At 33.2% G+C, this 22219-nt stretch overlaps 1 protein-coding gene across 1 annotated transcript in view; it reads right to left on the minus strand.

The window, feature by feature from the left end:
• LOC132736679 (integrator complex subunit 13-like) overlaps nucleotides 1-21062 on the minus strand; it is a gene marked incomplete at its 3' end in the record, with an annotated part of 221676 nt that extends 200614 nt beyond the window's left edge. The window contains exons 1-4 of the mRNA XM_060723869.1: nucleotides 20881-21062; nucleotides 19551-19776; nucleotides 13240-13305; nucleotides 2885-3072 (exon numbers count right to left, since the gene is read on the minus strand). Coding sequence (XP_060579852.1) covers nucleotides 2885-3072; nucleotides 13240-13305; nucleotides 19551-19776; nucleotides 20881-20897 — 497 coding nt within the window. The remainder of the gene's footprint in view (nucleotides 1-2884; nucleotides 3073-13239; nucleotides 13306-19550; nucleotides 19777-20880) is intronic.
• Between the last annotated feature and the right edge of the window lie 1157 nt (nucleotides 21063-22219).

Raw genomic sequence — 22219 nt, forward strand, 5'->3', positions numbered from 1 at the left:
CCATTTTTCTATTTTTTAGTAACCGTGACCTTGACCTTGGCCCAGGGGGTCCAGATGCAATACCAACCGGGGTCTTCATATGAGCTTGATGTACACCAAGTTTGATTACAATATTTCATTCCTAACTTTAGTTATTGTCCGGAAACCATTTTTCTATTTTTAGTAACGGTGACCTTGACCTTGGCCCCAGGGGTCAAGATGCAATACCAACCGGGGTCTTCATATCAGCTTTCTATATACCAAGTTTGATTACAATATCTCATTCCTAACTTTAGTTATTGTCCGGAAACCATTTTTCTATTTTTAGTAACGGTGACCTTGACCTTGGCCCCAGTGGGTCCAGATGCAATACCAACCGGGGTCTTCATATCAGCTTGCTATATACCAAGTTTGATTACAATATCTCATTCCTAACTTTAGTTATTGTCCGGAAACCATTTTTCTATTTTTAGTAACGGTGACCTTGACCTTGGCCCCAGGGGGTCCAAATGCAATACCAACCGGGGTTTCCACATAAGGTTGCTATATACCAAGTTTGATTACAATACCTCACTCCAAACTCTAGTTATCGTCTGGAAACCATGATGTGGACCGACCGACGGACCGACCGACCGACCAACCGACAAGCTGACTCCTATATACCCCCCCTAAACTTCGTTTGTGGGGGTATAATGACGCAATTTCTATAAATAGCAACAATGACGCAGTTTCTATAAATAGAAACAATGACGCAATTTCTATAAATAGCAACAATGACGCAATTTCTAAAAAAAGAAACAATGACGCAATTTCTAAAAATAGCAACAATGACGCAATTTCTATAAATAGAAACAATGACGCAATTTCTAAAAATAGCAACAATGACGCAATTTCTATAAATAGAAACAATGACGCAATTTCTAAAAATAGCAACAATGACGCAATTTCTATAAATAGAAACAATGACGCAATTTCTAAAAATAGAAACAATGACGCAATTTCTAAAAATAGCAACAATGACGCAATTTCTAAAAATAGAAACAATGACGCAATTTCTAAAAATAAAACAATGACGCAATTTCTAAAAATAGAAACAATGACGCAATTTCTAAAAATAGAAACAATGACGCAATTTCTAAAAATAGAAACAATGACGCAATTCTATAAATAGAAACAATGACGCAATTCTTGTTGTTGTTGTTGCAAATATATATATACACACACATACACACACCAATAAATATATAATTATGGTCATTTAATGCACAAATCTGAGAAAATTCAGTAATTTAACCTTCAAGGTCAAGGTCATTAAAGAGCCCAAGCAAATTTGGGTTTGATAAACAACAAGGTCTGGTCCTTAAGAATGTTCTGTTATAATATGAAGTTGATCCCTTCAAAAATAACAAAGTTACAGCCAATAATAGTCAAAAAAATGAAAATTTCAATAATTTGACCTTCAAAGTCAAGGTCATTAATGAGTGAAGGTCAAGGTCTGTCTAGTTATTTTTAAGGGATATCCCTGAAGATAATTATGTTCAAGTTTGAAGACAATCCATTCAAAAATAACAAAGTTACAGCCAATAATAGCCAAAAAAATGAAAATTTCAATAATTTCACCTTCAAAGTCAAGGTCATTTATGAGTGAAGGTCAAGGTCTGGCGGGTTATTTTTAAGGGATATCCTTGAAGATTATTATGTTCAAGTTTGAAGACAATCCATTCAAAAATAACAAAGTTACAGCCAATAACAGCATGAACAAGCAAAAATTGGACTTTTAACCTTGAAGGTCAAGGTCATTTATGGATGAAGGTCAAGGTTAGTGTGGTCTACTGAAAGGTCTTGTCCCAAGGGTTGTTGTGGCCAAGTATGAAGACAATACACCAAGAAATAAAAAAGTTATGATCCTGGTACAAGTTTGCGAACGGCAACGGCAACGCCGACCCGACTATAACAATACCTCTACTTTTTTTTTCAACAGGTAAATATTGAAGTCGGCGAAAGTCGCTTCTATTGAGATCATGCATGTCGGCGATTCTCGCTTACATGCGGTAATCGATAAAGCCGTCGATTCTCGCTTCTATCAGGGAATGGTAAAAGACGGCGATTCTCGCTTCTATAAGGGAAAAGGTTAATAAGTAGTTCTCTTTAAAAATTGACGTTTCATTTATTTAAATGGGAACTGTAAAATTATTTTTACCTGCAGCCATAGAAAAATGCATAAGCTTTCAGAAAATGTATTATTTTATTGATTTTGATATCTGGTTAATAAGTTTTACTTGCTACAAGTTTTAAGTTTAACAAGCACGTGTGATATTTGAACTGGCTAAGAAGTTGCCTATCTCTGTTATCTATGTCTCTGAAAATGCCAACTGTTATTCAGTTTGTCAAGCTAAAAACTTAGAAAAAAAGAACATTGTTAGGTGTAACTTTAGAATTTTGGAGATGTCATAATAAGTGATATCATAGAAAAATTCAAATCATCTTATGGTAGATTTTTGAAAATGCTATATTATTAATACCACTTAAACAGAATAAATGTTTTGGAACAAAATATTATGCTGCTATTTTCAACTGTTTCAACCAGACAGCAATGATTTTGTGCATGCCCCTTTCAATCTTGACATGATTACAGAAACATATTTCTTTCAAACAGGTATTTTGGAAATACATGACATTGTACATGTACTCTTTTTCAAATTTGAAACATTAATATTGTAAAGCTAAGGCAGCAGATACATTGTATGCAACTTTAGAAACTTTAAAGTATCATTCAATTATTAATACAATGTATATAGAAGATTTGTTTGTTTCATATGTATGATTGATTATGTATTACTTGTGAGCACCTGCTATTACACTTTCAATATTACATTAAAATAAAGAAATATTCAACATGTATTACCTTTTAGCATGAGACAATAAAATAATGCGGCCTCTGTTCTCTAAAGTTGTAGCACTATCTTCGTTCTTCAGACTTGACTGTAGCTCACTAAGTTTACACAGTTCCCCGACAGCTTGAGTCAATCCATTAACTACATTATACTCATCAGAGTCTGTGGGAGCACCAACTTCAGTGAGAGCAATCATCACCTGTAACATACCAGGAAATCTTTGACACCTTCAACAATTCAAGCAAAATTTAATAATTTAATCTTCAAAGTTAATGTCATTTAAAATCAAGGTCATGTTCAGTTTGACCTATTAAATGGTTGTAATAGTCAATTTTAGACAACATTTACAGAATCATTGATGGGTCCATGCCAAATACCTAACGATATGCACATGTAGACCTTATGATAATTATTGACGAACACAAATAGCACACAAAGATAACCAGATGTCCAGACTGACGGACAGTTTCAAACCAGTATACCCACACAATTGTGCAAGCGGTATAATAGATACATTTTTAGAAATGTTTTAACTAAACTTAAGGGCAGAAAATTCTATGTACAGGGACTACCTTGGACTGAAAATTTAGGCCTTAAGAAAAACTGAAATTGAGGGAGAAGTGATCATCAAATCGAGTTATATCATTGGATTTTTTTTCTAATTTTATTTCACAATATATACATGTACACCTTTATATGTACATGCATATAAAATATACATGTATATGGCACAAATGTGTATATGATCATATTTAATGAAGTATTAGTTGCTCAATAAAGTTTATTTAAGCATTTGATTTACATCAACACAACATTTTTTAATTTTTTTTTAGGTTCAACAGTTTCTGACTCTTACTTTTAAATGCAATTTATTAAGAAGAAAAGTTCTTTAATTCATAATAATTATCCAAATTCTATCAATTTACATCAGTTTTAATGATGAATATTACTATCATAAATGTAATGATGATAACAAACGTATTATGGGATATTGTAAATCAAACAGGACATTATAGGGGAACTAGTAAATCAAACAGGACATATAGGGGAACTAGTAAATCAAACAGGACATATAGGGGAAATTGTAAATCAAACAAAACCGTGAAAACATTTAGGGAATACTGTAAATCAAACAAAACGTACAGGGGATATTGTAAATAAGACACAAATATACGTTTGAGGTAACTTAATTATCAATTAGCTTGCTTTTTCATGTTTTTATCATCTGCTGCATTCCAGCTTTAATTTACCGTATAATCAATGCGCTATTGTTTGCGATGTGGATTTCCAAGTGTGAATTCCAAAATGTCGCTATGGCCACGCTTCAGTGCGTGTGCTAATTAAGTCAGATTACACAATTAAATCTGCCTCCAGGCAGTATTATGAGTGGAGAAATATACATGTCAGACATTTCATAGAAATTTTAGGGCGACTAGAATTTCGCTTTTCAGATCATATAGGGCGAAGTGAAAATATTTACGGCGAAGTTTTCGTCTGACTTAGCCCTGAGCGCAGTCCCTGATGTAACAGAATCATCAATGACAGGCTTAATCATATTCATATTTGCTTGTCTAACTTCTTTTCTTTACACACAAATTAAAATACATATGAACAAGATATGTTTGTAAAACATGTATGCCCCCTATCGGCAGCCAATTAGTCATGTGATCAGGTTATTATGACTGACTTTTGACCTAGTGACCAAAAAATCAATAAGAGTTATCTACTGGTCATGACTAGTCACAAGGTAATTTTGACCACAAAGGTTGCGTGCAGCAATTTTATGACAAAGTTATATCAAATCTTACCAAAATATATATGCATAAATTTAATGAATCGTGTAGGTCTCATTAATGACAGCCAAGTTGTTATATTACCTAAGACTTTAAAATGTGTATACTAAAAGGATTTTTAGTTTAATAAAAAAATATCAACCAAGGCAACTTGAGTTGTTGAGTTATTGGTCAGAAACAGTCTTTACATACAAGGTCAATATGACATTGACCTTTGACCCTTAAATCAATAGGGGTTATCTACTGGCCAAGACCAATGCACCTGTGAAGTTTGAAGGTAAAGGGCCCATGAGTTGGGATATTGATCAGAAAGCGTTGTTACCTATAAGGTCAATGTGATCTTGACCTCTGACCCCTTAATGCCAAAAATCCATTGAGGTCATCTTCTGACCAAAAGCAATGCATCTGTAAAGCTTGAAGGTCAAGGGTCCATGGGTTGTCCAGTGAAATACAAGGTCAATGCAACCTTGACCTTTGTTCCCCCGTCCACAAAATCAATAGGGGTCATCTACTGGCCAAGACCAATGCACCTACAAAATTTGAGGGCCAACTTGTCAAGTTATTGATCAGAAACAGTTTTTACATTCAAGGTCAATGCAACATTGATCTTTGACCCCTTGACCCCAAAATCAATAGGGGTCATCTGCTGGTCATGAACAATCAGCAAACCAAGTTTGGAGTTCCTAGGCCTAAGAATTCTTTAGTTATTGATCTGAAATTGTTTTTACCTACAAGGTCAATGTGACCTTGACCTCTGACCCTTTGACCCCAAAAGTCATCTACTGGTCATGAACAATCATCATACCAAGTTTGAAGTTCCTAGGCCTAAGCGTTCTTTAGTTATCACACGGAAACCATTTGGTCTACGGACCGAAGGACCGACAGACAAATGCAAAGCAATATACCCCCAATTTCTTTGAAGAAGGGCATAAAAATGTTTAGAATATTAAGACAACAAGAGTGAAATGATGGCCCAGGATCACTCATCCGAGATAAATTTCTAAACAAGAGGGCCATGATGAGCCTAAATCGCTCACCTGCGTCAGAATACATGTTTATTTATGTTTTTTAAAGAAAGATTTTTTTGTTTTAACTATATGCATATAAGGAAGATCAATGAACCACCAGGCGGGGCCAATTTTGACCCCTGGACTTTTTTTTATAAATTAGAAGACACTCACTAGAAGATGTTTCATGCCAAACATCTAAGCTCTAGCTCTTTGGGTTTTTTTTTAAAAATGTCTTTTTGTTTTTACTAACAGACAAATAAGAAAAATCAATGATATTCCGGGACGGTGCCAATTTTAACCCCAAGGCTTTTATTTGAACAAATTTGGTAGACATACATAAGAAGATGTTTCATGCTTAATATTTAAACTCTAGCTCTTTGGGTTTTTTAAACAAGAGCTGTCGGGAAGGACAGTAACGCTCGACTATTCTTAGTGCTTGATAGAAAAAAAGCCTTGATAATGTAAAATTTTCTAAGTTAACAAAAGGGCATAATTTTTCTTTAAATCCATGTTACAGTTATAGGCCTTGATGAGAGTCCTATTATGCTCTCAGAGAAGAGTATAAAATTTCAACTTGTTTCAAGGCCAGATGTAAATAGAATATGAAAATATCTGAGGTTGTATGCAAACTTAAATGTAAATTCTAAGTTGAAAATGGGGCATTATTCTGCCAAATGCTTGATACAGTTACCTCCTCCTGTCTACAGGTTGGGGTCATGATGGTGAACAAGTGTACACAGTTTAAAAGCCATATGTCAATGGACTTTGAAAATATTTGAGGTATTAGAAAAACTTTAACGTAAATTCTAAGTGGAACAAGAGCCACCGCCGGGCGGGGGCAACGCTCGACTTTTTACTTTTTCTTAACGTAAACATAGAAAGGTTTGAACATATCTTAACGTTTCCTTTTTATAAATTAAGTTGGTCTGTCTTCTCACATTAGTTTTATTTATCTATTTTGTATATATATATATATGTATAGAAACACGCAATTCTATAAATAGAAACACGCAATTCTATAAATAAAAACACGCAATTCAATAAATAGAAAGACTAAATTCTAAAAATAGAAACACTCAATTCTATAAATAGAAACACGCAATTCTATAAATAGTAACAAGCAATTCTATAAAAAGCAACATGCAATTCTATGAATAATAACACGCAATTCTAATAATAGAAACACGCAATTCTAAAAATAAAACACGCAATTCTATAAATAGAACACGCAATTCTAATAATAGAAACACGCAATTCTAAAAATAGAAACACGCAATTCTATAAATAAAAACACGCAATTCAATAAATAGTAACACGCAATTCTATAAATAGAAACACGCAATTCTAAAAATAGAAACACGCAATTCTATAAATAAAAACACGCAATTCAATAAATAGAAACACCCAATTCTAAAAATAGTAACACGCAATTCTATAAATAGTAACACGCAATTTCTATAAATAGTAACACGCAATTTTTAAAAATAGAAACACGCAATTCTAAAAATAGAAACACGCAATTATAAAAATAGTAACACGCAATTTCTAAAAATAGTAACATGCAATTATAAAAATAGAAACACACAATTCAATAAATAGAAAGACTAAATTCTATAAATAGTAACATGCAATTCTAAAAATAGAAACACGCAAATCTAAAAATAGAAACACGCAATTCTAAAAATAGAAACATGCAATATACATTGTTGTTGTTGATGATGATGATGATGATGATGATGATGATGATGATGATGATGATGATAGATATGTATAAATATACACACAAACACACCAATAAATATATAATTATGGTCATTTAATGCACAAATCTGAGAAAATTCACTTCAAGGTCAAGGTCATTAAAGAGCCCAAGCAAATTTGGGTTTGATAAACAACAATGTTCTGTTATAATATGAAGTTGATCCCTTCAATAATAGCAAAGTTACAGTCAGTTACTGCCAAAAAAATGAAAATTTCAATAATTTGACCTTCAAAGACAATGTCATTAATGAGTGAAGGTCAATGTCTTTTGGTATATTTTTAAGAGTTATCCTTGAAGATTATTATGTTCAAGTTTCAAGACAATCCATTCAAAAATTACAAAGTTACAGCCAATAATAGCCAAAAAAAAAATGAATATTTCAATAATTTGACCTTCAAAGTCAAGGTCATTTATGAGTGAAGGTCAAGGTCTGGCGGGTTATTTTTAAGGGATATCCTTGAAGATTATTAAGTTCAAGTTTGAAGACAATCCATTCAAAAATAACAAAGTTACAGCCAATAACAGCATGAACAAGCAAAAATTGGACTTTTAACCTTGAAGGTCAAGGTCATTTATGGATGAAGGTCAAGGTTAGTGTGGTCTACTGAAGGGTTGTTGTGGCCAAGTATGAAGACAATACACCAAGAAATAAAAAAGTTATGATCCAGGTACAAGTTTGCGGACGGCAATGGTAACGGCAACGGCAACGCCGACCCGACTTTAACAATACCTCTACTTTTTTTTTCAAAAAAAAAAAAGTCGAGCTAAAAAGGGGCATAATTCTGTCAAAATGCTTGATACAGTTACCTCCTCCTGTCTACAGGTTGGGGTCATGATGGTGAACAAGTGTGCAAAGTTTCAAAGCATTATGTCAATGGACTCAAAATATTTGAGGTATTACAAAAAGTTTAACGTAAATTCTAAGTCGAAAAAGGGGCATAATTCTGTCACAATGCTTGATACAGTTACCTCCTCCTGTCTACAAGTTGGGGTCATGATAGTGAACAAGTGTGCAAAGTTTCAAAGCCGTAAGTGGTTACGCCGACGCCGACGCTCGGGTGACTACAATAGCTCTACTTATTCTTATCGAATAGTCGAGCTAAAAAAGGTCTTTTTTTGTTTTTACTACAGACATATAAGAAAAGTCAATGATATCCCGGGACGGAGCCAATTTTGACCCAAAGGCTATTATTTGAATAAACTTGGTAGACACTCATTAGAAGATGTTTCATGCTTAATATATAAACTCTATCTCTTTGGGTTTTTTTTAAAGAAGATCTTTTAAGTTTTTAATATAAACATATAAAGAAAATCAATGACCCCCTTGTTGGGTGGTCTTTTATTTGAACAAACTTGGTAGACACTAACTAGAAGATGTTTCATGCCTAATATCTAAGCTAACTTAGACTAGCTATTTGGGTTTTTTAAAGAAGATTTTTTTAGTTTTTACTATATACATATTAGGAAAATCAATGACCAATGGGGCGAGGCCAATTTTGACCTCTTTTTTATTATATACATACATGTATAAGGAACATCAATGACCTCCTGGGGTGAGGCCAATTTTGACCCCTGGGCTTTTATTTGAACAAACTTGGTAGACAAAATATCTAAGCTCTAGCTCTTTGGGGTTTTTAAAAGAGGATGCAACCAGATTTTTGCTTGGAAACAATTTTTAAAAGAACATTCCTGTGAAGTATGGATGAAAATGGCTAACAGGTTTATGAGGAGATGTCGTTTAAAGTAAAAATTTATGGATTGATGGATGCCGGACAGACGCCTGACGGACGACGTAGGAAAAGCGATCACAAAGCTCACCATGTCACTTTGTGAAAGATTGAAGCCAGTACTAGTAATTGGGTTTGTCACTTTTCTCCAGGCTGCATAATTTTCAGAATATTTGTAGATGTAGTAACCCCAGAGGACCAGTTTTTACACCAGGGGCAAGATTTACATATATTTTGTAAAGGACTACATAGTGATGTTGAAGCAAAATATCTAAAGTCTGTGCATTGCATTTTCTGAGTATATTGTTAAGAAATTTTTACTTTACAGGTCAATAAAATAAGTGACCCCAACTTAAGGGCAGTGCCTTTTTTTACTCCAGTAGCTTGATGAATACAACTTTTGTATATGTTCACTGGTCAAAGTTACATGCAAAATATCTAAGCTCTAGGCATTGCAGTTTCACAAAAGACTGAAATGTTTTTTTCTATGTAAGTCTATATAAACTAAGTGATCCCTGAGTTGGGATCAATAATTTATATAACTTTTGTAGAGGACCAAGGGCATATCTATTTTCTTGGCATTGCACTTTCAGAGAACCTCTTAGCACTGCACTTTCAGAGAAGAAGATATTCAAGAACTTAAGAATACAAGTCTATGTACTCTAAGCAACCGCTAAGGTGGGTCTATTTATGACTATCAGGGCATGACTTAAATAATATTTGTAAAGGTCAACTAGGCAATGCTGTATGCCAAAAAATCTAAGCTCCTGACATAACCGTTTGGCAAAAAAAGCAATAAATATCTTTTCCATACAAGTCTAAATAAATCAGTGACCTCCATGGTGGGCCAGTTTTGACCTCATGGGCATACTTTACATAATTTTTGTAGAAGATCACAAGGTGATGCTACATGCAAAATATCTCTGGGCATTGTAATTTCAGAAAAAAAACATTTTTCAGACATTCTTTACTATCAAGTCTGTGTAAAATAAGTGAACCTCAGAGCACAACCATTTTTGACCCTAGTTGCATGAATTACGTAACTTTTGTAAGGATGTACTTGGCAATGCTGCTTGCAAAATACATCAGCCCTTGGTATTTTACTTTCATAAAAGAAATCTTAAACTGTTTTCCTAATCAAGTCTATATAAAATAAGTAACCCCCAGGAAGGGGCCAATTTTGACTCCAGGGCCATGATTCATATAACTTTTGTAGAGGTCTTTATACAGTACTTCAAGCCAAATTTCTAAGACACTTGAGGTACAAACCATTCAAACAACCTTTCTGGCCAAACAGATTCAAGTAATGATTTAAATGTTTTGTATGATTAATAACTTAATTGCAGTATTTATCACCATATTTCTACTGTGTAACTAACACAATAAGGGCTATCTATCACCATACATGCCATAATTTTTAGACAAGATAATCAGCGGAAACCATTTTGACATTTCAGGCCCCTGTGACCTTGACCTTTGACCTAGTGACCCCAAAATCAATAGGGATCATCTACTAGTTATGACCAATTACTATGTGAAATATGAAGACTTTGTGATAAATCATTTTCAAGATTATCAGGGGAAACCATGTGGTCTACCGACGGACAGACTGACAGACCGACAGACAGACCGACATTAGCAAAACAATATACCCCCTCTTCTTCGAAGGGGGGCATAATAAAGCTATGTTAAGTAAGGACAATTAGCTAGTTGGTTACTTGAAACATTCGCTTAATTCTGTAGATTTCATCACCTCATATTTAGAGGTACTTTTTACGGTGTTTGACCACTAATAACTGCCTGCAGGCTGATTAAATTTACAGTGTATGACACCTTCGCTCAGGAAGCCACAGGGGGTAAACAATTAATCATTTAATTGATCGAAATTATTGCCGATAATTGTTTGTTGGAAAGGGCACATAGATATACCAATCAAAGGATTAGTGTCACCATTGCAATGCTGTAAGGGGATAATCGTTCGTTATTAGCGTTCTAGAATAGTTTATAAACAAGAACGTGTTTGTTAAACACAAATGCCCCCGGCTTAGATTCTTGTCAGTAACAATATTTAAAATAAAGGTTGTATGGGCTAAAGTGTAAAAAAACAATTTTTAGCACTAGTGACCTTGACCCAACTGACCCCTAACTCCATCCAAAGGAAGAATATCATGCAATTTATTTTCCTACCAAATATGAAACAAATCTGTCAATATATAAAGGCTATATGGGCAAAAGTGTAAAAATCTATTTTTAGCACCGTTGACCTTGACCCAACTGACCCCTAACTCCATCCAAAGGAAGAATACCACGTAAGTTATCTTTCTACCAATTATAATACAAAACTGTCAATAAATAAAGGCTGTATGAGCAAAAATGTAAAAATCTATTTTTAGCACTGGTGACCTTGACCCAACTGACCCCTACCTCCATCCAAAGGAAGAATACCTCAATTTTATGTTCCTACAAAATATACAAGACATCTGTCGATAGAATAAGGTTAATACACCTGTAAAAGTGTAAAAAAATCTATTTTTGACATTGGTGACCTTGACCCAAATGACCCCTTACTAAAGGAAAAGGAAGAGGACCTCCCTTGGTATGACTATTATAAACATGAAAGACATTAACTTCTGCTGTATGAGCAGAAATGTTTAGATTTATTTTTTTACACAAGTGACCTTGACCTTGACCTAGAGACGCCTAACGCCACAAAATATTAGAGGACCGTTAAAGGTATCCACCTACCAAATATGAAAGATATCATTAAATAAATTAAGTAATTAGGTGAATTTTTTTTACAAATCCAACTTGGCGGAATAGGTTAACCATACAAGGCCCTATTTTCAAAGTGATAAAAAGGGAAATAACTGGGAAAATGGATGGCACATTTATATAACTTGGCAATATCATGTACATTGTATTGATAAGTAAGTGTGAAAATTATTAAGCCATTAGTTCAGATAGAACATAAGATATTTCCAACTTGCCAGTTTAGATTAACCATTATTCATTTTCTAAGTGCTGAAAAGGGCCATAACTTGGTGCAAATGGAAGCGATAGTTATGTAACTTGCCCAGATCATATACTTTGTATGGATAAGTAAGTGTGTAAATTATGAAGCCATTGGTACAGGTAGAACTTAAGAAAAATCCAACTTGCCGTTCTAGGTTTACCTCGTACGGACAGACGGACGGACGGACGGTTCAATTACTATATGCCCGGGGGCATAAAAACAGACAATAAGATTATAAAATAATGTAAAATTTTTGGTTACAAAGTAGATTATTTTTGATTTTTTTTACCGGGACATAAATCATCTCCAGGACACCTCCGGGACAGACACCTTATTTCCGGGACTTTCCCAGACATCCGGGACGTTATGGCATGTATGCTATCACTTACCTGTGCTGTTTTAACGACTCTGTAAAAATGGTATTGCACTGCAGTGCATATATTTTGACATAACATCATTTTCCTTTTACAAACATTAAGATGCGCTAAATGTAAGTGTTATACTGTAGGCACATCAATGAAAAATTGATCTTTTTTCACTTCAAACGGTCTTTATTTTTGATATGTTATCAATAGAATATTAAATTTGTGCAAATTTAATACTAAATTTATTGAACTTGTTGAATAAAATGATATTGTGCTCGCTAGAGGCTCAGAGGCTCGCATAATATAATTTAATTCAACTCCTTCAACAAATTCAGTATAAAACCTACACTCATTCAATATCCTCTATTTATGTATATTTTGACCTCTTTTTGGTAAGTAACATGGTTTGTAAGTGCGGGTTGCAATGTATAAATAACTTTCTTTGTTTACTCCACAATATTTTACTTTTTAAATACATTTTCAAAATTTGCATGAATCTGGCTTACTGCTTTACGTAAAATATTACCACAGCAACAATATGTAAAAGTTTTTAATACATTTTCATAAAGATCATAAAGATGATAGAATTATTAGATCTATCTCATCTTAGGCAAAGAATATATTGGAAATGACCAAAGAAAGGCAGCCATGGGAGGTAATAATTGCTATGTAAGTTCTTTTGCAATCAATACTGACCTGCAGCAAATTTTGTTCTTTCTCGTTCCACGAATTCAAAGACTTTGAGCCAGTTACCACAGAAATCTGTATTTTGAAATGTGTGTTATTCTTATTAAAACTACATGAACAAACATTACAATTTATATGGTTTAAAAGAACAAGAGGGCCATGATGGCCCTGAAGTCGCTCACCTGTATATAGGCCCCCGGAGCGGGGTCAGTTTAAACCCCAGGGCTTTTATTTGAACAAACTTGGTAGACATCCATTAGAAGATATTTCATGCTTAATATCTAAGGTCTAGCTGGTCAAGTTTTTTTCTTTACACATATAGTTAAAAACAATGACACATCTGGGACAGGGCCAGTTTTGACCCAAGGGCTTTTATTTGAACAAGCTTTGTAGACACTTACTAGAAAATGTTTCATGCTTAATATCTAAACTCTAGCTATTCGGGTTTTTTCAAAGAAGACTTTTAAGTTTTTGCTATACACATATAAGGAAAATCAATGTCAGCAGGGGCGGGGCCAATTTTGACCCCAGGGCTTTTATTTGAACAAACTTTGTAGACACACACTAGAAGATGCTTCGTGCTTAATATCTAAACTGTAGCTATTTGAGTTTTTTCAAAGAAGATTTTTTAAAGTTTTTGTATAACACATATAAGGAAAATCAATGACCCCCGGGGCGGGGCCTATTTTGACCCCAGGGCTTTTATTTAAACAAACTTGGTAGACACTCACTAGAAGATGTTTAATGCTTAGTATCTAAACTCTAGCTATTTGGTTTTTTTCAAAGAAGATTTTTTAAGTTTTTGCTATACACATATAAGGAAAATCAATGAACCCCGGGGCAGAGCCAATTTTGACCCCACGGCTCTTATTTGAACAAACTTGGTAAACATCCATCCATTAGAACATGTTTCATGCTAAATATCTTAGCTCTAGCTCTTTGGGTTCTTTAAAAGAAGACTTTTTAAGTTTTTACTGGGATACGGACAAAAGCCCCCCTGGATGAAAGCCCCCCCCCATCTAAAAATGACAAAGTGGACAAAAGCCCCCCATGAATTTTCCACATAGGACAAAAGCCCCCCCCCCCCATAAAAAAGTAAAGGTAGGACAAAAGCCCCCCCCCCCCCCACATGGTCCATCACATTTACATTTAGTGTCAACGAATTAATATCTGCCTTTTTTCAATTAATTTGGTTATTTCATCATCCACCAGAACAGAGTGAAGGCTCTTTGTGAGCAGTTCGACAAGGGTGAGAAGACTATGGCACAATTTCAGTATGCCATGTCACAATGTATCATTTTGAAAGAATTAACAAAATAAACAATTGTATTGAAAAAACATGCATATACAAATATATGTCTTCTATTTGTTAATTAAATATATATAACAAAATAACCAAATTAATTGAAAAAAGGCAGATATTAATTCATTGACACTAAATGTAAATGTGATGGACCATGGGGGGCTTTTGTCCTACCTTTACTTTTTTATGGGGGGGCTTTTGTCCTATGTGGAAAATTCATGGGGGGGCTTTTGTCCACCTTGTCATTTATAGATGGGGGGGGGGGCTTTCGTCCGGGGGGGGGGCTTTTGTCCTACACTCTTTTTTACTATATGCATATAGGGAAAATCAATGACCCCCTGGGGCGAGGCCAATTTTGACCCCAGGGCTTTTATTTGAACAAACTTGGTAGACACCCATTAGAAGATGTTTCATGCTAAATATCTTAGCTCTAGCTCTTTGGGTTTTTTAGAAGAAGATTTTTTAAGTTTTTACTATATGCATATAGGGAAAATCAATGACCCCCTGGGGTGGGGCCAATTTTGACCCCAGGGCTTTTATTTGAACAAACTTGGTAGACATCCATTAGAAGATGTTTCATGCCAAATATCTAAGCTCTAGCTCTTTGGGTTTTTTAGAAGAAGATGTTTAAAGTTTTTTCTTTTGGTTGCCATGGCAACCAGAGTTCTGCATGGAATGGAATTCTTTGAACAACTTTGTTAAGGCTTCACACAAGGAACATCCCTGTGAAGTTTCATTATGATCTGCCTTAATAATATGGTTTCAGAAAAGATGTCGTTTGAAAAGTGTGAACGGACAACGGACGACGTACGACAGACGACAGACGAAGAGTGATCCTAATAGCTCACCCTGAGCATATGCTCAGGTGAGATAAAAACAATACAGTGTAACTTCCGTATTCCGGAACTTCTAAAATCCAGAAACTTCTGAAACCCAAACATTTTTTAGGGTCCCTAATATTTTCTCCTATTTTCTAAATAATGAAAACCTCTGAATAACAGAACTTCTAAATTCTGAATTCCGAACAATTTTCCGGTAAAATTTGGGTTATATCAATTCAAATTTACAGCCAAAATCTGGAAATAAAAAGGTGTGAAGGAATATGATACTTGTGATTGTAAAATCTTCAAAATGCCAGATGTCAAATGTCTTCTAATTTGCAATTATTACCATTTATGTTGACACCTATTAGAATCACAACCTGTGAACACTTGTTTCTGGTGAAGTGTGAAAATTTTAAGACTGACAATTATAATGGGATTAAAGGTTAATAGCTGGTACTACATGAAAATATACTAAAGGATAAATTGTGATAATTAACATAATGCTATTGTATCAACAAATTCAGGTATAGATTACAAAGATATTTAATATACATGTAGTTATAAACTTTTTTAAATGTCCTATAATTTAGGTTTTAGGAGTTTAATCAGCTTCATTTATTTTTCATCACGTTTTTTCTTACAAAACTGATGTTTAGTGTTTCTACTTATTCGGATAATTCAGAACTTCTGAATCCCGGAAAAACTTCCAAATTCCAAACTTTTTTGCTCGTCCCATAGGTGTTCGGTTTTCAGAAGTTACACTGTATAACAAATTTTATACTTGCCACTTCTACAAAGTTTACAAATTTTCTAAATCCTACATAATATGTATCAGTAAAAGATTGGTAACAATTATCATTATTGGGCCGGTCTAAAACGCAGACGCTTATGCAGACAATATAGAATATATAGTAAAACGCAGACAATATAGAATATATAGTAAAACGCAGACAATATAGATATAGAGTGTTTTCACAAAATGCAGACGATAAAGAAATAGAAGGTGTGAATTAGACTCTTAACAGCTTGTCACCACTTTATTTTTCAGATTAACTTTATAAAATAAGAGATTTATAAGAATTATTATTTGATACAAATATATATATATACATATAAAACATATAAAACAAAGTAAGCATTTATAATTATTTTATTTAAATATAAAACAATGTTATAAACATTTATACATATAAAGATCATTATTATTTACTCTATATCTATAGTGTCTGCATTTATCACAAGTTGTACTATATATCTATATTGTCTGCGTTTTACTATATGTTTCATATTGTCTGTATTTACTCTATATCTATAGTGTCTGCATTTTACTATATGTTTCATATTGTCTGCATTTATCAAAAGTTGTACTATATATCTATAGTGTCTGCGTTTTACTATATGTTTCATATTGTCTGCATTTACTCTATATCTATAGTGTCTGCATTTTACTATATGCTACATATTGTCTGCATTTATCAAAAGTTGTACTATATATCTATAGTGTCTGCATTTTACTATATGTTTCATATTGTCTGCATTTATCACAAGTTGTACTATATATCTATATTGTCTGCGTTTTACTATATGTTTATATATAGTACAACTTGTGATAAATGCAGACACTATAGATATAGAGTAAATAATAATGATCTTTATATGTATAAATGTTTATAACATTGTTTTATATTTAAATAAAATAATTATAAATGCTTACTTTGTTTTATATGTTTTATATGTATATATATATATTTGTATCAAATAATAATTCTTATAAATCTCTTATTTTATAAAGTTAATCTGAAAAATAAAGTGGTGACAAGCTGTTAAGAGTCTAATTCACACCTTCTATTTCTATATCGTCTGCATTTTGTGAAAACACTCTATATCTATATTGTCTGCGTTTTACTATATTTTCTATATTGTCTGCATAAGCGTCTGCGTTTTAGCCTGTGCCATCATTATTACTTAAATACGAGCCACCACCAAGTGAGGGAAATGCTTGACTTCTTTACTTTTTCTGAATCCAAACAAATAAACAGTTTAAACAAATATTTAAAAAAGAAAAATTAAAGAAAATATTGAAGGTTTTCCTTTTTGATCTAGGTCAGTTCAACCTTTAAGAATGTCTTTTGAAAAAGGTTGTTTTGTGCAAGTATGAAAAATTCCATTGATTATTTACAAAGTTACAGCCAATTATACCAATAATCAGTGGAAATAAAATAATCTGACCTTCAACATCAAGGTCATACTTGAGGCAAGGTCAATTTGAGTGGGTTTAATATACATGACGTTTATGAATTATGAGAAGTTGTGTCTTAATATGTAAAGTAAATTCATTTATATATAACAAAGTTATAGTCAGTTACAGAAAAAAAAGAGAATTTCATTAATTTAACCTAGACAGTCATGGTCAAATAAAGGTCAAGGTGATATTTAAATAATTCAATATGTTTGTTTGGTAGTAAGTCTTGTTTTATCCGAGTTTAAATCAAATCTGTACATAAATAACAAAATTATGACAATTTAACCAAAATTCAATAACGGTCAAGACGAACAAGATCATTCAAAATTCAAGGTTAAGGTCAGTTTAACCTTTTAGAAGGTCTTGTCCAAAATGTTGTTTTGTCAAAGTATGAAGATAATCAATTTATTAATTACCAAGTTACAGACAATTATGGCAAAAATCGGATCTATCCTTTAAAGTTTGATTGAAATTCAACCAATGGTTTGACCTGTGAAGGCCGGACAAGATTGTCTAGTTTTAGCTCTGGCAGCGATTTTGTGCAGCAAAGCAGAACATGCCGGTGATGTGCACTGATCACTCCTGTAAAGTTTGGTTGAAATCTCACCAGTAGTTTGACCTGTGAAGGCCGGACATGATTTTCTTGTTTTAGCTCTGGCAGCCATTTTGTGCAGCAAAGCAGAACATGCCGGTGATGTGTACTGATCACTCCTGTAAAGTTTGGTTGAAATCTCACCAGTAGTTTGACCTGTGAAGGCCAGACAAGATTTTTATCTATTTTTAGCTCTGACAGCCATATCGTGCAGTGAAGCGGAACATACACCGGTGAATCCCACCAAGACATGCCATTTTGAGCAGCTAGGCAGAATGTACAGGAGAAGTGCACAACTAGGGATGGTACTGATCACTCCTGTATGAAGTTTGACCTGTGAAGGCCAGACAAGATTTTCCTATTTTCAGCTCTAGCTGCCATTTTGTGCAGCAAAGCAGAACATGTCGGTGATGTGCACAACTAGGGATGGTACTGATCACTCCTGTAAAGTTTTAAGGACGGACAAGATTTTTCTATTTTTTGCTCTGTGCATATCCAGTAACACAGCATATAATGTAAAAGTAACACCAAATATGTGCTTAACTATTGCCAAAACGAAGAACACAGTATGTAAACAAACCAAAATATTTTATTCTAAATTAAATATAAAGAAATGAATTAGCGCATATAGCTGCTACGACATTATACTTTAACCAGCATTACAATTTTTTTCAGAAATATGTTTACTTTTTAAGATCATTTGTGAGAAAGGCAACCTGATTACCGTTTTGAGGGTGACTAAAATTTGTGTTACGTCAAATTAATTTGTATATTCAACACATTTAAACGTATTCATGTTCGGTATACCTAAAACATTTGTCAAACTACAAATGTTGTATTACAATAGAAGGAAGCTGGTTAAACAAGATTTAGCTACTTTAAATGAGACAACCGCCATTGCTTCAGTGCTTTATTCACTAATTTATCGTTACCTCATAAAAATGGTCTTAATTATGTTATATCTGACTATCTGTCATGTGTAACACTGTAATTTTCAAAATTTTTGAACAATGTATTCAACAGTAAGTTATGGCTTTAATTTTCAGCTTACTGAAGATGACATTTAACTTCTTTTATTTGATCAACAGTTTCAATCACATTAATGATCTGTGAAACATGGATGGGAGATTTTTGTACTGCTATACAAATGTACAAGTACTTGTATATCATACTTTATCTTGTCAACTTGTGTATATTGCTAGAACATAATGTATGCAAATGCAAAATTCTTAATTTTATGTCATATGTTGAACAAAACAGGCTGTTAAAATATTTTCATTCCGATTTTCAATAACAAGTAAGCATTAAATGCTAAGTACTTTTGAGTAAAAATATACAAAACAAATTTGTGTATTTTACCAGCTTGTCTGTTGGAAAAATATCATACACAATTCTAATATACTCCATCATAGCTTCCACTGAGCATGTCCATAAAGTCTTGAAGATTGGGGCAGCAGGTATAATTCCTGGTGTCTTCCCTTTAGCAAGAATATCATATTCTATACTCTGGTTACATGATTGCTGGAAAGCTGGGCTGTGATCTAAGACAAACACTGTCTTGTGTGTGACAGACACAGCCATTGTTCTGAAATAAAACAAAAGTACATCTTTGTTTTATAAATAAACAAAATATTATCAAAGTATTGCAAGCAAATAAAAGTCCCCTCACTAGCAATGTTCAAAAGGGCCAGGCCATTCATTTTTACCATTGTTTAAGACATGAATGAACTTAAATCATTTTTGTTCTTAGTTTATCAATTCTGTATCATAGTTACGTGTTAATAGGAAATTATGTTTATACAACTCCAATTTTCTCAGTATGAATATTCATAACTAACAATTTCAACTACAGTCGACTCCGCTTATAACGAACTCAATGGGACATTTAAATATTGTTCGTTATATCCAAAGTTCGCTAAAAGCCAAGTAGCAACAACTTGCTGACTTGTTTTGGTGGGTAAATTTGCCGTGAAAAAGTACCGTTTCATTTGTATAATCGGTATTTTACGGCAGCGCTAATTTAATGCGGGTCATTTTATTGAACAATATATTATGTGCATGGTACATGTATTTAGACATGTAGTACTAGTTAACCATTTGTATTTTTTTATTTGGTAATTATCGGGTATTTACAGCAATTTATCAACTGAGGGTGCGAAATACAAATTTTCAGTAACAAGTAGGAAATTATGTTGTGAGAACATTTAATCAAAATCTTTATTCTTAACTGCGCAATCACTCGATTGTATAATTACTGGATAGCAGTATTCATGTACTGATCTTAATCGAGAGCATCCCGATATTTCAATTATAACAGTTTGTTTTAACCGAGAAAAATTACATGTTTTTCGCTGTTTGGGACTTGAAAAAATGGTTCGATATATCCGAAAATTCGTTTTAAGCGAGTATGTATTAAGCAATGTGATTTAATATAAAATAAAGAAGGAATCGGCCGGGGATGTCAGATTTAGTTCGCAGTTGTAAGGCATGTAAAGCTTGTTATTGTTTCTGAAATATTCTATTTTTAGAATCATTATTTATTCATTAAATAATTAACTTATTGTCATTTTTAGCATTTAAGTAATGTATATGCAATATTCCTATTTAAATAAGGACAGTAAAGTAATTATATTGTTTTCAGCATTCTAATAATTCACTATGTATAAACGTTCCTAAAATTAAATGTTACCTTTCTCCGAATTTCATGTTAGATAATTTGTTGACATTTAAGGAAGCACGATTATTTCTTTATTCCTGGATTAACATGTCTGTTACTCCACATTTTTGTAGTATCCCTTATGTTTTGATGTTATAATCAGTAAATATTCATGAAACATGCTCTAATCAATTTATTTTTGTCAAAATAATAATTCCTAAAACTTTCCCAAAATGTTGGCAATCTCCTGGTTTAGACCCCCATGTATTTTTCAGGAGTAAAACTTGCATATAATACACTAAAGAAAACGGAATGAACCTTATATATACTCCTGGTTTAGACCCCGGGGTCTAATCCAGGATATAGCCAAAATGTTCATGGAGGCTGCCATCTTTGTTTTAGGTACACGAGTACCGATATCTGTAGTTTGTTTAGAAACAAGCATATTTGACTTTATTGTGTAACATGTATTTTGTATTATGTGATTATAATGTTTGCTTCTCAAATTGTTCAAGAGATTTACTGTTATAGTTTATTTTTGTAAAAAAGGACCGTACTATTTGTTCGGTCATTCGCGTAGTAAAGTTAGGTTGTGGAATCACCCTAATTCTCTTTAAATTGTAATAATCCTGCTAAATTACCATAAGTATTTAATTGAAATGTATTTAATAGCGTAAGTGTTATTTCTCAACATAATGATTACTTACAATTTTATATGTTTACTTTGTATTTTGTTATTATGATCTGTTGAGCTGTTGATGGGAATTCCTAACCAATTCTGATTGGCTTAGATAAATCCTAAGTGCAATCTGATTGGTTGGGAATCCTTTCCTGAATTCCTAAACGGCTCAAAGGTTATAAATAGAGCGACAGTCCTCATTTGGAACAACAATGCCCACTTAAGTTGCTTGGGCGCGATAATTCAAAATTGAGCAGAAAACATCAAAACTGAATTTTAGTAAGTTTCTATTTAGGAAAGACTCCTAAATCACATTGGAATATGTATTAAACTTTTATTAAGCAACTTTCCCTGAATGAGAGCTGACGTACTTCATGTTATAACATTTAATCCTAAATTAAACAAATATTAGACCAAAGAATCCAAACTTGCTAAAAGCGTTGTTGACTTATCTTTTAGGAAATCATAAAATCACTTAACATAGCGCCTTATGAAATGATGCCGAAACCTTTTCTGTATATTGATGATAAGTTATATTAAATGTTAGTATATATATGCAGTTTATGTATACAAAACTGATGTATACACTATTAAACCAAAGAATTGAAACTTGATGAAAGCGTTGTATTATTTACTCCGGAAATCCTAAAGAAAAGAGTCTACCAATATAACATTGAAACCGGGTGCTGTATA

The sequence above is a fragment of the Ruditapes philippinarum genome, unplaced genomic scaffold (genome assembly GCF_026571515.1).
Source record: "Ruditapes philippinarum isolate M1 unplaced genomic scaffold, ASM2657151v2 ctg384_1_1_1_1, whole genome shotgun sequence".
NCBI lineage: Eukaryota > Metazoa > Mollusca > Bivalvia > Venerida > Veneridae > Ruditapes > Ruditapes philippinarum.